Source organism: Lissotriton vulgaris, chromosome 5 (assembly GCF_964263255.1).
Source record: "Lissotriton vulgaris chromosome 5, aLisVul1.2, whole genome shotgun sequence".
In the NCBI taxonomy this organism is placed as follows: domain Eukaryota; kingdom Metazoa; phylum Chordata; class Amphibia; order Caudata; family Salamandridae; genus Lissotriton; species Lissotriton vulgaris.
In genome coordinates this window covers 616,287,155-616,303,313 of record NC_141693.1, presented here as the reverse complement: position 1 = coordinate 616,303,313, position 16,159 = coordinate 616,287,155, and the positions used below count along the sequence as shown (strand labels likewise).

The following is a 16,159-nucleotide window of genomic DNA, read 5'->3' as shown; positions in this document are numbered from 1 at the left end:
GGTTTGAACTGAACAAACCTGAAACTCTGTCTCCTAGAGAGGATTTTCTATCAGTTCCTTCGCAGGCCCTGCTAAGTCCCACGCAGAATCTGTTTCATCTGGTTCTTTAGTAATTGTAACTGACTTGGCGCCTGAGTCCATGACTGGATTCCTTTCAGGTATGGACAGTAGCGGCTGCTACCGGACTCGGGTGGTAGGGCCGAGGGAATTAGGTCGGGGAAATGAAAAAGATCAAAATTATTAAAAAACACTTACCTGACTACGGGCGGGGTTGCCACCGACTCTCTTCCGATCCTCTTCATCTTCTTATCTTCTTCCTGCCTGGAGGCCAGCAGCAGATAGCACCCGGGCATCCAAGCCCCCCTGACCAATCACAATGCTGCAATGCAGCGTTGTGATTGGTCTGAGCGCTGTAATTCGACGCTCAAACCAAACTTGGGAGCCTTGGGCATGTTCCCCACCCAGTCTGTAATGCAGACTGATTGGAGAACATGGCAAGTGTGCATGACTGTTTTGGGATGGCCCGAGAGCGCCCGTCAAAATGTCATGCACACTTGGAGTGTCACAATTCCTCCCCCTGCAGTGCTCTAGAGTGACGGAACCCAGCCCCGAGGAAACAACTGAGCCACTGCAGAAGGAAAAAGAAAATTCTAATAACTTTACGTTATTGTATTTTTCCCCTTTTTTCACAGCTTTGAGAGCTGTGGGGTGACGCTCCTCCGCCTTAGCGGAAGAGCCACCACTGGGTATGGATTGCACAAGCACATGCAGATCCACCAGAATTCATATGGTGTGCTCCATTCTGGGCAGAGGTACTGGGTCACCATAGGCAGCTAGTCACGTCGTAGATGTAAATACATGACTGTTTCCCCCCTACATTAGAGTGAATCGATAGAAACATCCATAAACAGATGGGTATTGCAGGACGATTGTCCGCTTTCTGCTTAATTTGAACCGGTGGTGAAAGGTGATGAACACTCATTTTTGGAGATTAATGCTTTTTTTCATCCTCATGCTTTTGACCCAGAGCGAAAGAGAAAAACGCGGAGGGGAAAGAAGAAGGAAGAGAAAGACAGAAAAGCATGCAAGAGAGAGAAAAAGGGCAGGGAGTGTCTGTTGGTAGATTAAAAAGGCATGAGGTGAAATCAACACTGTGGTCTTTCTCAGACTTTGGAGCAAAACTTTGGGCCCTGGCATTTTTTTTTTAAAATAAATTAATCACCGGTGACTGCTATTCCTGTTGGATGTCATCTATTGAATCTGACGTGACAGAAATGTTGGTATGTATTTTCACTACAGATTCATCACTTACGTCCCGGGGAAAAAAGACGTGCAGCTATAGTTTACCTTTTGTGTGATTTAATCACACATAGGACAGGCTATTGCCCTCCAGCAGTTTAAATATGTGTTGGGGCCAGTCCCTTCACAACTGGTCGTAAAATAGCCCCAGATTGCAAGAGGTAGCCTCAAACATGCCTTGTTGCTCCAAGAAATAGAGCAGCCAAACAGTGAAATACAATTTTGCTAGGGCGTTGAAAATCCTTGTATGAAAGTGTAGAAAGTCTAATTAGGTAATCCTGTGAATGTTTTTGCATCAATTGTTTACTGCTAATCAGAAGGGTCGTTAAGTTTCCATCAAGGAAGGGCTAGTATTAACAATATTATAAATCAAGGTCACAGACCCGCATTCCACTTTGTGTGTAGTAGGGTGGTGATTTTACTATGTGCTGTAAATTTCATTACCCCGGATGAGGTGCTTACTGTGGTGGTAAATACCTCTCATTCCAAGTTTTCAACTCGGAAATGAGGCATACAGTGCAGAGTTGTATGATTTATCTAATACATAACATTCATGTTTTGCCTTTTAGCTGTACCTTTCCCCCTGATACATTTCAGCAAGTCTGATCTTCCAGAATCAACCAGGGGGAAACACTAAGGGTGTGAAAATTGTTACACAACTCACAATCCCACTTGCTATGCCAGGGATCAGAATTGAAGGTTTAACCACTGTAATGCAGAGACAGTTAACTTGGAATAAACTGAGCCCCATAATCTTAAGTGACTCATCTCTTTTGTGTTTTGAATGCCTCACTCTCTGCCATGTAAATGTCTGGCTCAGGCTCAAAATTAAGTGTTGGAGTCCTGAAGACCTGCCAGCACGGTCTGGTTTTTGTTAGAGCTTCATTTAATGAAGCAGAATTACAATTTGGCATTGGTTAGTTTGTTTTACTCTGAAATGTGCGTGTTGCCTGTGTCTCAGGGGGCTTTGAACTGTAGCATATAAACAACAAATGTAAGAAATTAGGGAACCTGGCAGTAGTGAACCTGCAGAATTCCTTGGGTGCGTATGTTCTATGGCATCAGACCAGTGGCGGCTCCTACGCTAAGGCGGAGGAGTGTCTCCCCACTGCTTTTAAGCCGTGTCAATAAAGGAAAAATAAAATTATAATAGCTCCATTTTATTATCATCTAATGTTTTCCTGCTGCGGTAGTGCGGCAGCTAGGCATGGTATGGCAGGGCTTCTCTGCTCTCAGAGCAGGGGAGGAGCAGTGGGCACTCTCTAAAGTGCACATGGATATATGGCCGGCCGTCTCGGGCCAGCCAAACATTCAGGTGCACTTTGCATGTTCTCCACCCAGGCTGCAGTACAGCCTAGGTGGAGAACATGCCCAGACCCCTGTCTGAGCGCCGAACCACAGTGCTCAGAACAATCAGTGATTGGCACAGGGGAGCCTGAAAGCCTGGGTGCTTCTGGTTCTGGCAGAAAGAGGGACGAGGAGGAGAGGCGCGGTGAAGTGTTAAGCGTTATTTATGTTTTTCTTTCCCCCTGTCTCGCTCCCCCGCCCTGCCCCCACAATCCATGCCAGCCACTGCTGCATCAGACCAACCTACGTAATACCACTGATGAATGTCTTTACTTGTACTACATCTCCTTCCCCATCGCTTTACTTCCACCTACATTTACTTGGCCTGCCTATCTGTAACAGCGAAATGACCTTTATGCCCCCTTACTTGCCCCTGCCTTCACTTTGTTCCCATCCTTAAGGCTAAAACTCAACATAATGCAAGTTATTTCCTTAAGCCAATTCTAATATAATTACTTTGCATTTCCTCCCTTTATACATGTGCCCTCTATATAAATTAAATTTTTGTATTTAATTAAACTTATAAATTATCTTACGATACTGGCAAACATAACCTCAGCCCTAAATTCATACAAATGTAAATTATTCTTAGTATGTAAAATTTATATTTTTAATCCTACTCCATCTGTTTAGTTTCATACACATAAGAATCGTATTTTTATCCAGAGTTTAGCCCCTCCATTGCATAATTGAATTCAAATGAAATTAACATGTTGTATTACATGAATTCTGCAACTAGACCTATTAAAATACTATTTAAATAATAACGATCATCTTTATTGTAACTCTGATGCTAAACATAACCTTATACTTTTTTCAAAACATTTCATTTTATTTCAGTTGCATTCAATTATTTTAAAACTAGCTCTAACCCTATCTGTTATTGATTTATTTTCGATTTTATATAACTAAACTAATTTATTCACAGTAATACTATCCTTCCTTCTAAATTAAGCCAACTATAATAATATACATTAATAATTTCTAAATTTCTTATTAGTAAAACTAATGATTCCTACAATAAGCATTTTCCTGATACTTTGATCACAGTGATGGTATACCTTATTAAATACAGACAAAGTGAAGAACCTGTCAAAGTAAACTAAAAATGATCAGATGAAGTTAAGGAAACAACCTAAACGTCGGGCACACAACCGCATCTACTAGTGGAACGCTACCCAATAACAACATGACTCCGTATTAAAGGTGCCTTACAAGTATGTTTAATGCAAGTTGTTAAGGTGTGAGATGCTCATTAATTACTGGAAAGCTGGTGCACTGAGCGACCAGAGCATAACAAACGTTTGCGATCATCATAGTTGAAAAAAATCTATTTTTGTCTGTCGGTTAATGTAAATGTAGATACATTGGTCAAAACTGTACTGCTATAGGCTTGCATTGTAAAATCTGGGCAACATTTTGGTATTACAGAAGGGGCTGCAGATTTTTGTGCTCCCTCTTATTTTTGACTGTGTTGATGAAATGTAGGAACCCGTGCAATGTAAATTCGGTTGTCCTTCATTCGCACTGTGTTGTGATCCCACTCAAATAAGGGAATACCTTTGCCCATACACCAGTACCATGTTGCAGATGTTGGAGCTTTAGCAAAAAGGCCACAGAAGAATGTATGGTGGCACATGCGGCACCACTGCGAGTCCTCTTGAAAGAGTTTGCAGGAGGGCCTAGGCATGCCATCTAATATTGGATGGAAACATAGACACCCCCTTCTTAAAGTGAGGCCAGGGTGCTCCTACCCAGAGCTTGACAGTATGGCTAAGGCTGTTTTGTTAGTAGTTATGGAGGGTTATTCATCTCCAAGAGACCATTGGATAGTGTGTGCTTTAAAAATCCATGATGATAATGAAGAATAAATCTACCCTTTCGAGAGGTAGATGAAGGCCCCTCCAAAGCTTGAAAAAGGTACAGAAGCATTGAAACAGAGAGCGCCAGGTGATCCCCAGCTCCATGTTTCTTCTTATTTGGATCTCAGAGTCAGAAAGGTTTTCTGAGTGATGAGTTGTCTAATTCCCTTTGTGTGTCAAGGGTCACTACTCGGCCATTGAATTATCTGAGGAAAGATTATGCTTTCCTTTGGTGTTCTGCCGTAGACCTATTTGTGGTCCCTTGCTTAATTCCACAGACTATCCTGTGTAGGTTACATCCTATTGGAGATCCATAGGAAAAAAACATGCGATGTGGGATCAGACATCCTGCTCTAATAATCTTGGACTCATAAGTGATGGTATTCCTATTGGCTAAACCGGTCTTTGAGGTCTTTATCTGAATAGCTGTATCTGCTTTTGGGCCTCACTTTGGTTGGATAAATGCAATGTACGGTCACCCTCTGATTGGGTGTGCGCACGTTTGGTCTATCGTGAGATGAGCTGCATGGGCCGTGAGTTAATTCTTTGATTGGCTGAATGATCAAAGAGCGTTCAGTCGGTTTTGTATGTTAAAAATCATCTCTCCTGTTAGTAGCATTTTTTTGTGGGTCTCTCTAATTAACTGATTGTACTGAGCATATCTTTGGCGACACGCTAAATTACACATGTTTCTGTGTAAGTGATGTTTTTTTTTTTACTCCCATCTCTTTGGTTCATTGTAAAGTGCACCAACAGCATATTGGTCTTGATGCACTTAATAAAAATCTAAAATAAGTAACTAAATAAAAATAAATAAATAGGTACATTGAAGTCTTAGATTGCTGATAGGATGGATGTTCTTCAAAGGCAATGTTTGCTTAAGCTAGGTCTAGGTGCTCTGAGAGGGTTTGTTTCTGATTGTATGAATGTGAGTACTGGGGAGCAGGGATGATTCATTGTATATAAACCCATTTCTTTTTCTCTTTCTCAGAGGAGGAGAACCAGCCGGGCTGGCTCTGCCCAGAGGAGGACAAAAAGACGAAGGCACCATTCTGGTGCCCTGTCCTCACATGCCGCCTACCAGCCTTCTCTACCAATGCCCATGATCTAAAGGTAATCAAGGGGTTAGGCAGACCATTAAATTAAAGCCATTCTGATATGCAAAGGCTCAGTCTTATTGAACAGCAAGACTAATGTACTGACCAGTGGCCCAACGTATAACTCAACGGTTTAAGCGCCAAGAAACCATTGGTGTACGTGTGCTATATAAATAATTGTTATCATATCGTATCATCATCATATCATCATATCATTGCTCTTTAAATGATTACTTAACCCCTTCCATGCGGCTGCGATTCCCCTGGTGTGCTGTAAACAGCACGAACAGGGGCGGGCTGTGACGAACCCCAGCCGTCATCAGCACACGAGCACCGTAGTGCATGACGGCTGGGGTTCGTCATCAGCATGGAAGGGGTTAAAGCTACTTTAAAATCATTTTGTTTATCCACACTCTCCCTACAAACATGACTTAATTCTGATGATTATCTGTTAGCTAGAATTGAATCATGATAGGTGGCACATAAGTGACCCACTTAACATCTGTATATATTGGCAGAATACATCGTTGTCAGGAATGCTACACAGATGAACTCAAACTCTAAAACAAGCACTGCCTAAACTCCAAAGTAGTTTCAGTTCAAAACTAATCCGGATGATGAAAGCTTTCCGCACAGATGTAGGAACCCTAATACCGGTCGGTAACGGCCGAAATTACCGAATTTCGGCCGTTACCGACCGGTATTAGGCATTTGGGATGTAGGTGGCTACATTTCAGATTATATCGATTCGGTAAATTACCGAATCTGAAATGTAGGAAGCACTCAAGTGAGTGCCTGTCACCTGTAAGGATTCGTTATTTACCACCAACTACAAGTTGGTGGTAAATTACGAAAACCCTAAAAAAAAGCAATTTTTTGCATTTAATAACAGTGCCATGTGGCAGAAACATGCCCTTAGGGCATGTATATCTGCCACATGTGCACCCATGCACAATTCAGGAGTGCAACAGGGTGTCAAAGTGACACCCTGCCACCCTTGAATGTTTCCCCCCTTTTACCGAATCGATAAATACCGATTCGGTAATTCCCGTTCATTCCTATGGGCCTACAGGCCCATAGGAATTTACTGATTCGGTAAATACCTAATCCTACCGATTCGGTAATACTTACCGAGTAATTACCTACATAGCATTTACCGATTCTAAAATACCGAATCGCTAAAATTCGGTATTTTAGATTCAGTAAATGTAGTTTACCTACATCTAGCTCTAAATCTCCCTCAGTAGTTGCTGCATCATATTCTAGTCTGTTGCCTCCAGCACGCCACCCTACCAGGGAAACGGGATGAAGATCTCTGGAGGTGAGCACATTGCATGCAGCTGGGAGACCACCAGGATTGAACCAAATGAGAGCTAGAAGGAAGGAGACAGAAGCCAGGCCTTCTGTTGCAGACAGTGCACCAATGATCTTGAGCTCAGTGCCAACACAGATTCGACAAACACCTATCCTCACTCTTCGCCACCCCCTCTTTAGGAAGCAGGTAAACATCAACACACACCTTATCTAGAAGTAACTCGTTCTATTGCTTACCCCTCATGGATCGCAGTGAAGGAAACCCTCAGATTTTAAAGCAAGTGTTAGTTGCTTTTTGCTTCCCCCTTTCTATTGTTCAGTTCCCACATACTTGATATTTTGTGCTGCATAAATACTTTCATATAATATGTATAGATCATGTGACATGCAGGTGTTTTTCTTCTTGCCCAGTGTTTTAAACAATTGGAAGACACTCTGTGCTCCAAGGCGCTTGCAGTTATTCACCCTCGAAATGGTCCAGATTTTGCAGGGGTCACCCTGCATTTCTGTACATTCTCTTCCATGTTAAGCTCTCCTCATTTCAGCTTTCTGTTCCGGCAGTGCTCTGCCCTCCAGAGCTTTCTGTGCTCAGTTACCTTCCTCATCCGGCACAGCGTAACCATTCCCCAGCTGTGCTATGAGGCTCAGCCTAGAATGCTGGGAGCGGCTTCTTGCACTACTGCCTGCTATGCTGAAATATGACAGTGATACGCTTTGACGAAAACTGCTTTGTTAATCAATATTGTAGCCTTAAAATTCGCAAAACTTTATATTTGTAAGTCACGGCTGTTCCATCTGTGATGTCCCAAGGCCTTTTTTAGGTCTCGCCTGTCGATGCGCATGCGCATCGAGCAAGCGAGACTATTGCGAGTTATCCACTCTTTATCTACACTGCAAGGAATCGTGGCGATTCCTTGCAGTGCCCGTGACTTTTAAGGTCAATGCGCATGCGCATTGAGCTTATGCGCATGCGCATTGACCTTAAAAGCGCGTGCGCGTGCACGTCCGTCTTTGTTTACCCGCTCCGCCCCCTCCCGCCGTGTCGCATTTCTCCTCCCCCTCCCCTCTCTTCCTTCCGTCGGCTCCCCTTTTTCCACTCCCCTCCCCGGCCCCCCCCTTCACCACATCCAGATTGGCCCCTTGCTACCACATCACACCCCTCGCGACCGGCTCCCCGCTCCGGCCCCTCCCGCCGTGTCGCATTTCTCCTCCCCCTCCCCTCTCTTCCTTCCGTCGGCTCCCCTTTTTCCAGAAGAATATTCAGGCATTGCAAACTTAGGCATGCCGTCCATTCATTTGGCCGATCGCGCTGCAACTCCGTGGATTCTGTCCGCCATTACCTGGTCACACAGTTCATCACTCTTGCCCTCTCGGTGCCAGGGTGAAGCAAGGTATCTCCCCCCACTAGGCCGTGTCGGAACTGTCACCAGTGTGGACCCACCAGAGCATGCACACAGAGTACATCTACCCTCCAAATATTGCAAGCCAGCTGGCATTTCTATAAATGGCTCGTGTTCAGAATTCCAACCTCCTTTCATAGTGCATCATTAGCTGGTAAGTAGACCCACGTTTCCTCATTCTAAATATTAAACTTTGGTTGAGCTTGTTTAGTTTTGCCGTAATTTTACCAGGCTTATTTCCTCTCGAGTAAAGAAAGAGTTGAATCTTGGCCTGCCCCCCGCCTCTTAAAATATGGATCCTTTGTAGACAGTACTCCCCTGCGCATCTGTCTTTTATAAGCAGTGGCTCGCAACTTTTTAAGTGCTCGGCTCAAGATACTATACAAAGTGATTCCAGGACATACAGTGCGTGCTTTTGTCATGTTCCAGTGTTTTGGTGGGATGTCCTGCCGCTTTTTGTTCCCATAACTACAAGGTCGTTTTGAGATTCATTTTACTCTACGTTCTTCCTGTTTAGTTGTATTTATACTCCCTAACCCTTGAACCCTTTTACGCACTGAGGGGTTGCACTGGGTTGCTGTCCCAGCTGGCCTTAAGCAGAGATTGAATTATAGAAAAGCTTTTCACAATGCTTTTGTTAGATTGCCTTCTTTCTTAACTCGCTGCACAACACTTGGCTCTTAGGTGTTCAACTGACCTATCTGTCACCTCCCGCCGTGTCGCATTTCTCCTCCCCCTCCCCTCTCTTCCTTCCGTCGGCTCCCCTTTTTCCAGAAGAATATTCAGGCATTGCAAACTTAGGCATGCCGTCCATTCATTTGGCCGATCGCGCTGCAACTCCGTGGATTCTGTCCGCCATTACCTGGTCACACAGTTCATCACTCTTGCCCTCTCGGTGCCAGGGTGAAGCAAGGTATCTCCCCCCACTAGGCCGTGTCGGAACTGTCACCAGTGTGGACCCACCAGAGCATGCACACAGAGTACATCTACCCTCCAAATATTGCAAGCCAGCTGGCATTTCTATAAATGGCTCGTGTTCAGAATTCCAACCTCCTTTCATAGTGCATCATTAGCTGGTAAGTAGACCCACGTTTCCTCATTCTAAATATTAAACTTTGGTTGAGCTTGTTTAGTTTTGCCGTAATTTTACCAGGCTTATTTCCTCTCGAGTAAAGAAAGAGTTGAATCTTGGCCTGCCCCCCGCCTCTTAAAATATGGATCCTTTGTAGACAGTACTCCCCTGCGCATCTGTCTTTTATAAGCAGTGGCTCGCAACTTTTTAAGTGCTCGGCTCAAGATACTATACAAAGTGATTCCAGGACATACAGTGCGTGCTTTTGTCATGTTCCAGTGTTTTGGTGGGATGTCCTGCCGCTTTTTGTTCCCATAACTACAAGGTCGTTTTGAGATTCATTTTACTCTACGTTCTTCCTGTTTAGTTGTATTTATACTCCCTAACCCTTGAACCCTTTTACGCACTGAGGGGTTGCACTGGGTTGCTGTCCCAGCTGGCCTTAAGCAGAGATTGAATTATAGAAAAGCTTTTCACAATGCTTTTGTTAGATTGCCTTCTTTCTTAACTCGCTGCACAACACTTGGCTCTTAGGTGTTCAACTGACCTATCTGTCACCTCCCGCCGTGTCGCATTTCTCCTCCCCCTCCCCTCTCTTCCTTCCGTCGGCTCCCCTTTTTCCAGAAGAATATTCAGGCATTGCAAACTTAGGCATGCCGTCCATTCATTTGGCCGATCGCGCTGCAACTCCGTGGATTCTGTCCGCCATTACCTGGTCACACAGTTCATCACTCTTGCCCTCTCGGTGCCAGGGTGAAGCAAGGTATCTCCCCCCACTAGGCCGTGTCGGAACTGTCACCAGTGTGGACCCACCAGAGCATGCACACAGAGTACATCTACCCTCCAAATATTGCAAGCCAGCTGGCATTTCTATAAATGGCTCGTGTTCAGAATTCCAACCTCCTTTCATAGTGCATCATTAGCTGGTAAGTAGACCCACGTTTCCTCATTCTAAATATTAAACTTTGGTTGAGCTTGTTTAGTTTTGCCGTAATTTTACCAGGCTTATTTCCTCTCGAGTAAAGAAAGAGTTGAATCTTGGCCTGCCCCCCGCCTCTTAAAATATGGATCCTTTGTAGACAGTACTCCCCTGCGCATCTGTCTTTTATAAGCAGTGGCTCGCAACTTTTTAAGTGCTCGGCTCAAGATACTATACAAAGTGATTCCAGGACATACAGTGCGTGCATTTGTCATGTTCCAGTGTTTTGGTGGGATGTCCTGCCGCTTTTTGTTCCCATAACTACAAGGTCGTTTTGAGATTCATTTTACTCTACGTTCTTCCTGTTTAGTTGTATTTATACTCCCTAACCCTTGAACCCTCACTCACCCTCACCCTCAACCCCTCAGCCTCACCCTCACTCACCCTCAACCCCTCACCCTCACTCACCCTCACTCACTCACCCACCCTCACTCACCCTCACCCTCACTCACCTTCACCCTCACTCACCCTCAACCCCTCACCCTCACTCACCCCCACTCACCCTCAACCCCTCACCCTCAACCCCTCACCCTCACTCACCCTCAACCCCTCACCCTCACTCACCCTCAACCCCTCACCCTCAATCCCTCACCCACAATCCCTCACCCACACTCACCCTCACTCACCCACACTCACCCTCACTCACCCACACTCACCCTCACTCACCCCCACTCACCCTCACTCACACACCCTCACTCACCCTCACCCTCACTCACCCTCACCCTCACTCACCCTCACTCACCCTCACCCTCACTCACCCTCAACCCCTCACCCACCCTCAACCCCTCACCCTCACTCACCCTCAACCCCTCACCCTCAACCCCTCACTCACCCTCACTCACCCTCACCCTCAACCCCTCAGCCTCACCCTCACTCACCCTCAACCCCTCACCCTCACTCACCCTCAACCTCATGCTGAAGATTTACAAAAAAACCCATAAACAATTCTAAAAGCACTAACTCTAATGCTGCGAGACCTATTGCATTTCTAATGCTTGTAATCACATTCAACTGAGCCCGGACAGAAACGAATGCAATACTAAATATTACTTCACTTTCAGAACTCTCTTCTCTGAAACTCTTTTTACATCAGTAGTGGACTAATAAGTCAAATTCTGCAACTTTTTGAGTTGGTCTGCCAGAGAATCTTGTTGCAAAACCCGAATTTACTAAATGAATCAGCAGGTACTGTCGAAGCCACAATCACCAAGTTGAAGCTGTTCTCCATTAGAGGTGTTCAATCAGTCTACACCACCTAAAACCTTCAAACTTCCTCAAACCATGGGTGTAAAACCCTTGTGAATAAAAGCCTCTAAAATAAATTGTGTATATTTTTACCCCGCTCTTAGATGCCAAACAGGCACACAAAATAAAGAATAGAACCAAAAACTTGTGTTGTCCGGATGTGACAGCATATTTGCTTTCTATTGCATGTTATTATTTCTAATTCTTTCCATCCCTGCAAACAGGCACTTGCAGAGCTTAATTTGTAAAAAATTAAGAGCCAGGGTCCTCGTCAAAGTGCCACTGCAGCCTGCTCCACTCACGGCCCCTGCTAGCGCTGCCAATGGCAGTACCAATACAACTACTTATCATCACACCCTTACAAGTGTGACAATTCAGCTTACTCTAGTCCCCCAAAGCTATAAGAATGCTTGGGCAGTCAATAGTCATTTTTAGCAGCGCCACCATGTGGTAGACTGGTACATGCCCGGCTCAAAGGCTGGAAAGGTTTGAAGAATACACATTATGCAGTGGTCTACTAACGTGGATGGACCTCTTTCCCTTGCAAAAATGTAAAATACAGATCGTTGACATTCGTTGACATTCTACAGTGAACCCTGGGATCATATCCTACCATTCTCAAGGCCTCTCGCATTTCACAGAAGCACGAACCATGTACTGCTGTCTTTCCATGATGAAATTGAAGGCACATCTCACATTTCATAAAGAGAAAGCTATATAATCGTCCTCACCGGCACCAACTGGTATATCGATCTCTCTTCTACCAATGAAAATACGGAAACATTCTCACCCGCGCATAGTGGAGTTCTGGTAGTGATTGGCAGATGGATCCAGAAGCAATCCCCAATTCCTTCCTGAACAAGACAACTACTGGGATCAAAGTAAATAATCATCAAGGAAGGAACCATGCAGGGAAACATTGGCTATAAAAAAACATCAAGGTGTCTGCAGCACCCTCAATGAGGAGGAGATCTTAGTCAGGCAGCACCTTACAATTGTCTCAGGCATTCACCTCAACTTCTTTCTAGAGACGTAAATATGGCGGGTTACCATGACCACCCCAAATAACACCATCAGCTAATTCATGTTATTGAGCATTAGAAGAGTCTCACTAGTTCCTTCTAAAGAGGTGCCTTGACGAGCTTAGCTTAGAACCAAGACACACTCCGTAAACTCAGAAGGACCAAGCAAGCCAGCTGAAGGGGGATTGACAGTTAATCAAAGCAGCAATAACCAGATAAGCAAGAGGAAAGGAGAAAACCCAGACGGATCCAATGGAAGGACAAAAATAAAAAAAGCCCAGGACTGGAAACACTGGTGATGGACTAGGACATCTATGGAAGCCATAAGACGGTCCAAAAGTTGTTAATCATTGGCTACTTCGCAACTCTGCTAGTTAATAGTATACAGAAGTGTTTTCTTTCTGACAGTCCTTGCCTTGTTCTATGTGACCATGAACCCAGAGTGAATCCCGTAGTAATGTGCGACCCAGAAGCGTATTTGTGCTTGTTAGCATCTACACTGTCTTTGTGTGCACCAGCCATCAGAGGCCCATTTGCCAACATCTCTGTGAACAGTACTGCTGCAGTACATATTTCTCCTGGTGTCCTCCAGGTAGCAGTACTCCTACTCTTTGGTTGGATCCTGACAGCAAAAACATTTCTGCACACTCTTCTTCCCAAAAGACAGTAGTGGCTCACCTTTCACATTTCATGAGGTTCATGGATCCAAACCTCACCATCTAGGGCAGACCTCACAGCTTTCACACAAAGTTGTCATATCTATGCAACCCCTCCCAGGGACTCCTGAGTGTACAAAATAATAGTGGTGGTATCCTGTATGGAGGGATGAAAGGATGTGTGAGGTATCCAAAGGACTTTCAATAAAATATTCTCTCTTTTTTCAGCTTGGAGCGATTGCACACAATCCTGTTCAGACATCGCTACTTGGATTCTCTGCTCTCAGCACCTCTCTCCCTCCAGGATTCCTCTGGGTGAGTAAGTGGCAGATATGTAATTTCTGTTACATGAGATCACTGCATTTGAAGGGTTTATAGAAAAGAGCTTGATAACGACCATAGAATTGTTACATTCTCCCTAGAATATAAATTTCCATTTCTTACTTAGTTATTAATTCTTGACTGCCTCCATAAATGCACACTCCCTCATAGTCCTAGGTAGGATTGTGTTTACGTAGAGACTTTTGTTTGTGTTGCTAATAACTTTGTTACTGTTAGACGAATCACCGCAACATTTGCAAAAAAATGATACTTTTTTGACCACTTCACGCTTGGACAATTTTGGGGTGATCCTTCAAGCAGGAGCATGGAAAAGAAGGGGGTCCCAGAACATGTTTTACCAATTTATTATTTAATAGGAACTTTAGATACTGCTACAGCCCAAATCGCTGAATGAAATTACACCAGATTTTGCAGAAAGCTAAATCTTGGTCCAAAGAGAGTGTGTTTCATGATTTGGTGTAAATCTGTTATTGAGCAACTAATCATCAATAACGTTGTATATCTAGGGGGATGGAGCCTCAATGGATCAGACAGATCTGCTTAAATCTGATTGGCTGCCACCAGATAAAACTGGAAGTAGTGTCTGCCATCTTAGGACTTGGGACTCAGTCCCGAGTTCTACACAAAAGCAAAAAAAAAACAACATAGGGGGCAGGGTTGGGGTACCCTGACCCCATCTAGGCCAGCAGGACCCCACCCTGCTTGGGGCCAGAAATGTTTTTTGTAAATGTTCCTGCTAATTTGAGGAGGATCCATGTTTTTGTGTCAAAATAATATAACAAATTAAATAAAAGTTTGGGCACCCGAACTACTTTATTAAAACTCCCCAGCATGGGCCATGGCCTAGGAGGCCAATGCATCCATTTCTGGGGAGGTGCGGTGCGCGGGGGTGTTTGGCCCTCCTCCCTGAGCCTCTGAGATGTCCCGGCGACCCCAACACCTGGAGCAAAAAATAAGGGTGTGGGCACGTGGCTCCTCTTCCCTCCCTGAGCCTTAAGGAGGCCCTGGGGAACCCATCCGCTGGCGCCGTGACAGATTTGAAAGGTGAGAGGGGCTGCACAGCCTCCTCCCTGAGCCTTTACATCCCTGGGCCCGGTTCAGTGAATGTGTCCTAGGGAGCCCACACTTGTACTCAGTAGTTTCCCTGCCCGTATTAGCTCAGACAGGGAAATGTGTTTGCTCCTGTGTGGCAGGAGCATTTTAGTATCTCTGGCTAAATGGGAGCAATCACTAAGGCATAGATTCATCAACACAAATTGGATTGCAATAGTTGCGAAACAGCTATTGCCATCGCAATACCATTAACTGCAATTCATGAAAGGAAAAACAACCAAATAGCGAATTCGCAAAATATATTTTGTGAGTTTGCAATTAAAATCGGAGGTGGAACCCCCTTTGCGGTTCTGTAATAGCGAAGTTCCACTGATTCTGCGAATTCATTTGCGAACTCACAAAATAATCGCAAAGCAAATTCATGAAAAATCGCAATTAGCGAAAAAACCCAAAATCGCAAATAGCGAGGCGCAATTCAAGAAGAACTCAAACCTGGTGGTAACCATAAAGTTCAATTTGAAAAAAATAAAATAATTTCTCCTAACAAGATACAGGTGCGGGGCTAAACAAACACACTTAAGGAGACACAGTAGGAGCATGAGGACATTCACAATGCCAGGACTCTACATTGTGGTAAGGCGGCAAAGGCTCCAGGCTGCAGCCCGGAACAGATGCAGGATCCAGGAGCGCATCTTCCGGCTGTGGATCACACTCCTCGGCCAGACTGAGGAGGAGATCTACTCGAAGTACAGGCTGAATGGGGCAATGATAACCAAGACTGAGGTAATTAGGCACGGCGCACAGCGTTGGTATTTGAAAAAGTTAGCTGGAAGGGTGGATAGAGTAATCAATTTAAGGTGCTCCTACAGGTGACCAAAACTCCGCATTCACTACGCGGAGTTTCACAACACAGGAACCTGATTCTCACATCTACGCCTAACCGCCAGACCCAGTAAGTCCCTTACTAATCTCTCCGCTGTAATAGCGCTCATTTCTCCTTCCGTTCTCTCAGCCTTATTAAGTTTACGATCCTATTTTTCTTCTAGGACCGCTGTGATCTTTCAAGCCGTTTACGTAAGCCTTGCATGTTTTTTCGAGCCGTTGGCTTTACTGTTAGATACTTCCCCTTAAAGCCCTTACTCTTTTCACATCTTTTCACTCCCTAGACACACTACTTTCATATTTACTTATCACCTTGAACCACTCTTTTCACCGACCCCCGTCCAACCGCCTTTTAGTTTTCTTATCCCCACTAATTACACTCCTTTCCGATCTTTATCCCTTGGTGAGACCTTACTATTTCACATTTCTTCGAATTCCGCTAAAGGGTGCATGAGGTTGACTCACGGAGACACATATGTAACCCTTACAATTATTGTGTTGCATTTAATCAAATCGCGTGTATTGATTTGGATTTTTTTGTATACTCTTTGTTGCAGTGCTCCTTGAAAAAGGACACCCTGTCCGAAAT

The 16,159-nt window shown here is 44.6% G+C and overlaps 1 protein-coding gene across 6 annotated transcripts in view; it reads left to right on the top strand.

The window, feature by feature from the left end:
* ARHGEF10L (Rho guanine nucleotide exchange factor 10 like) overlaps window positions 1-16,159 on the top strand; it is a 763,679-nt gene that overhangs the window by 654,071 nt on the left and 93,449 nt on the right. For all 6 annotated transcript variants that reach the window (XM_086922050.1, XM_086922049.1, XM_086922052.1 and 3 more), the window contains 2 exons: window positions 5,500-5,621; window positions 13,522-13,608. In XM_086922050.1, the coding sequence (XP_086778176.1) occupies window positions 5,500-5,621; window positions 13,522-13,608 (209 nt within the window). The remainder of the gene's footprint in view (window positions 1-5,499; window positions 5,622-13,521; window positions 13,609-16,159) is intronic.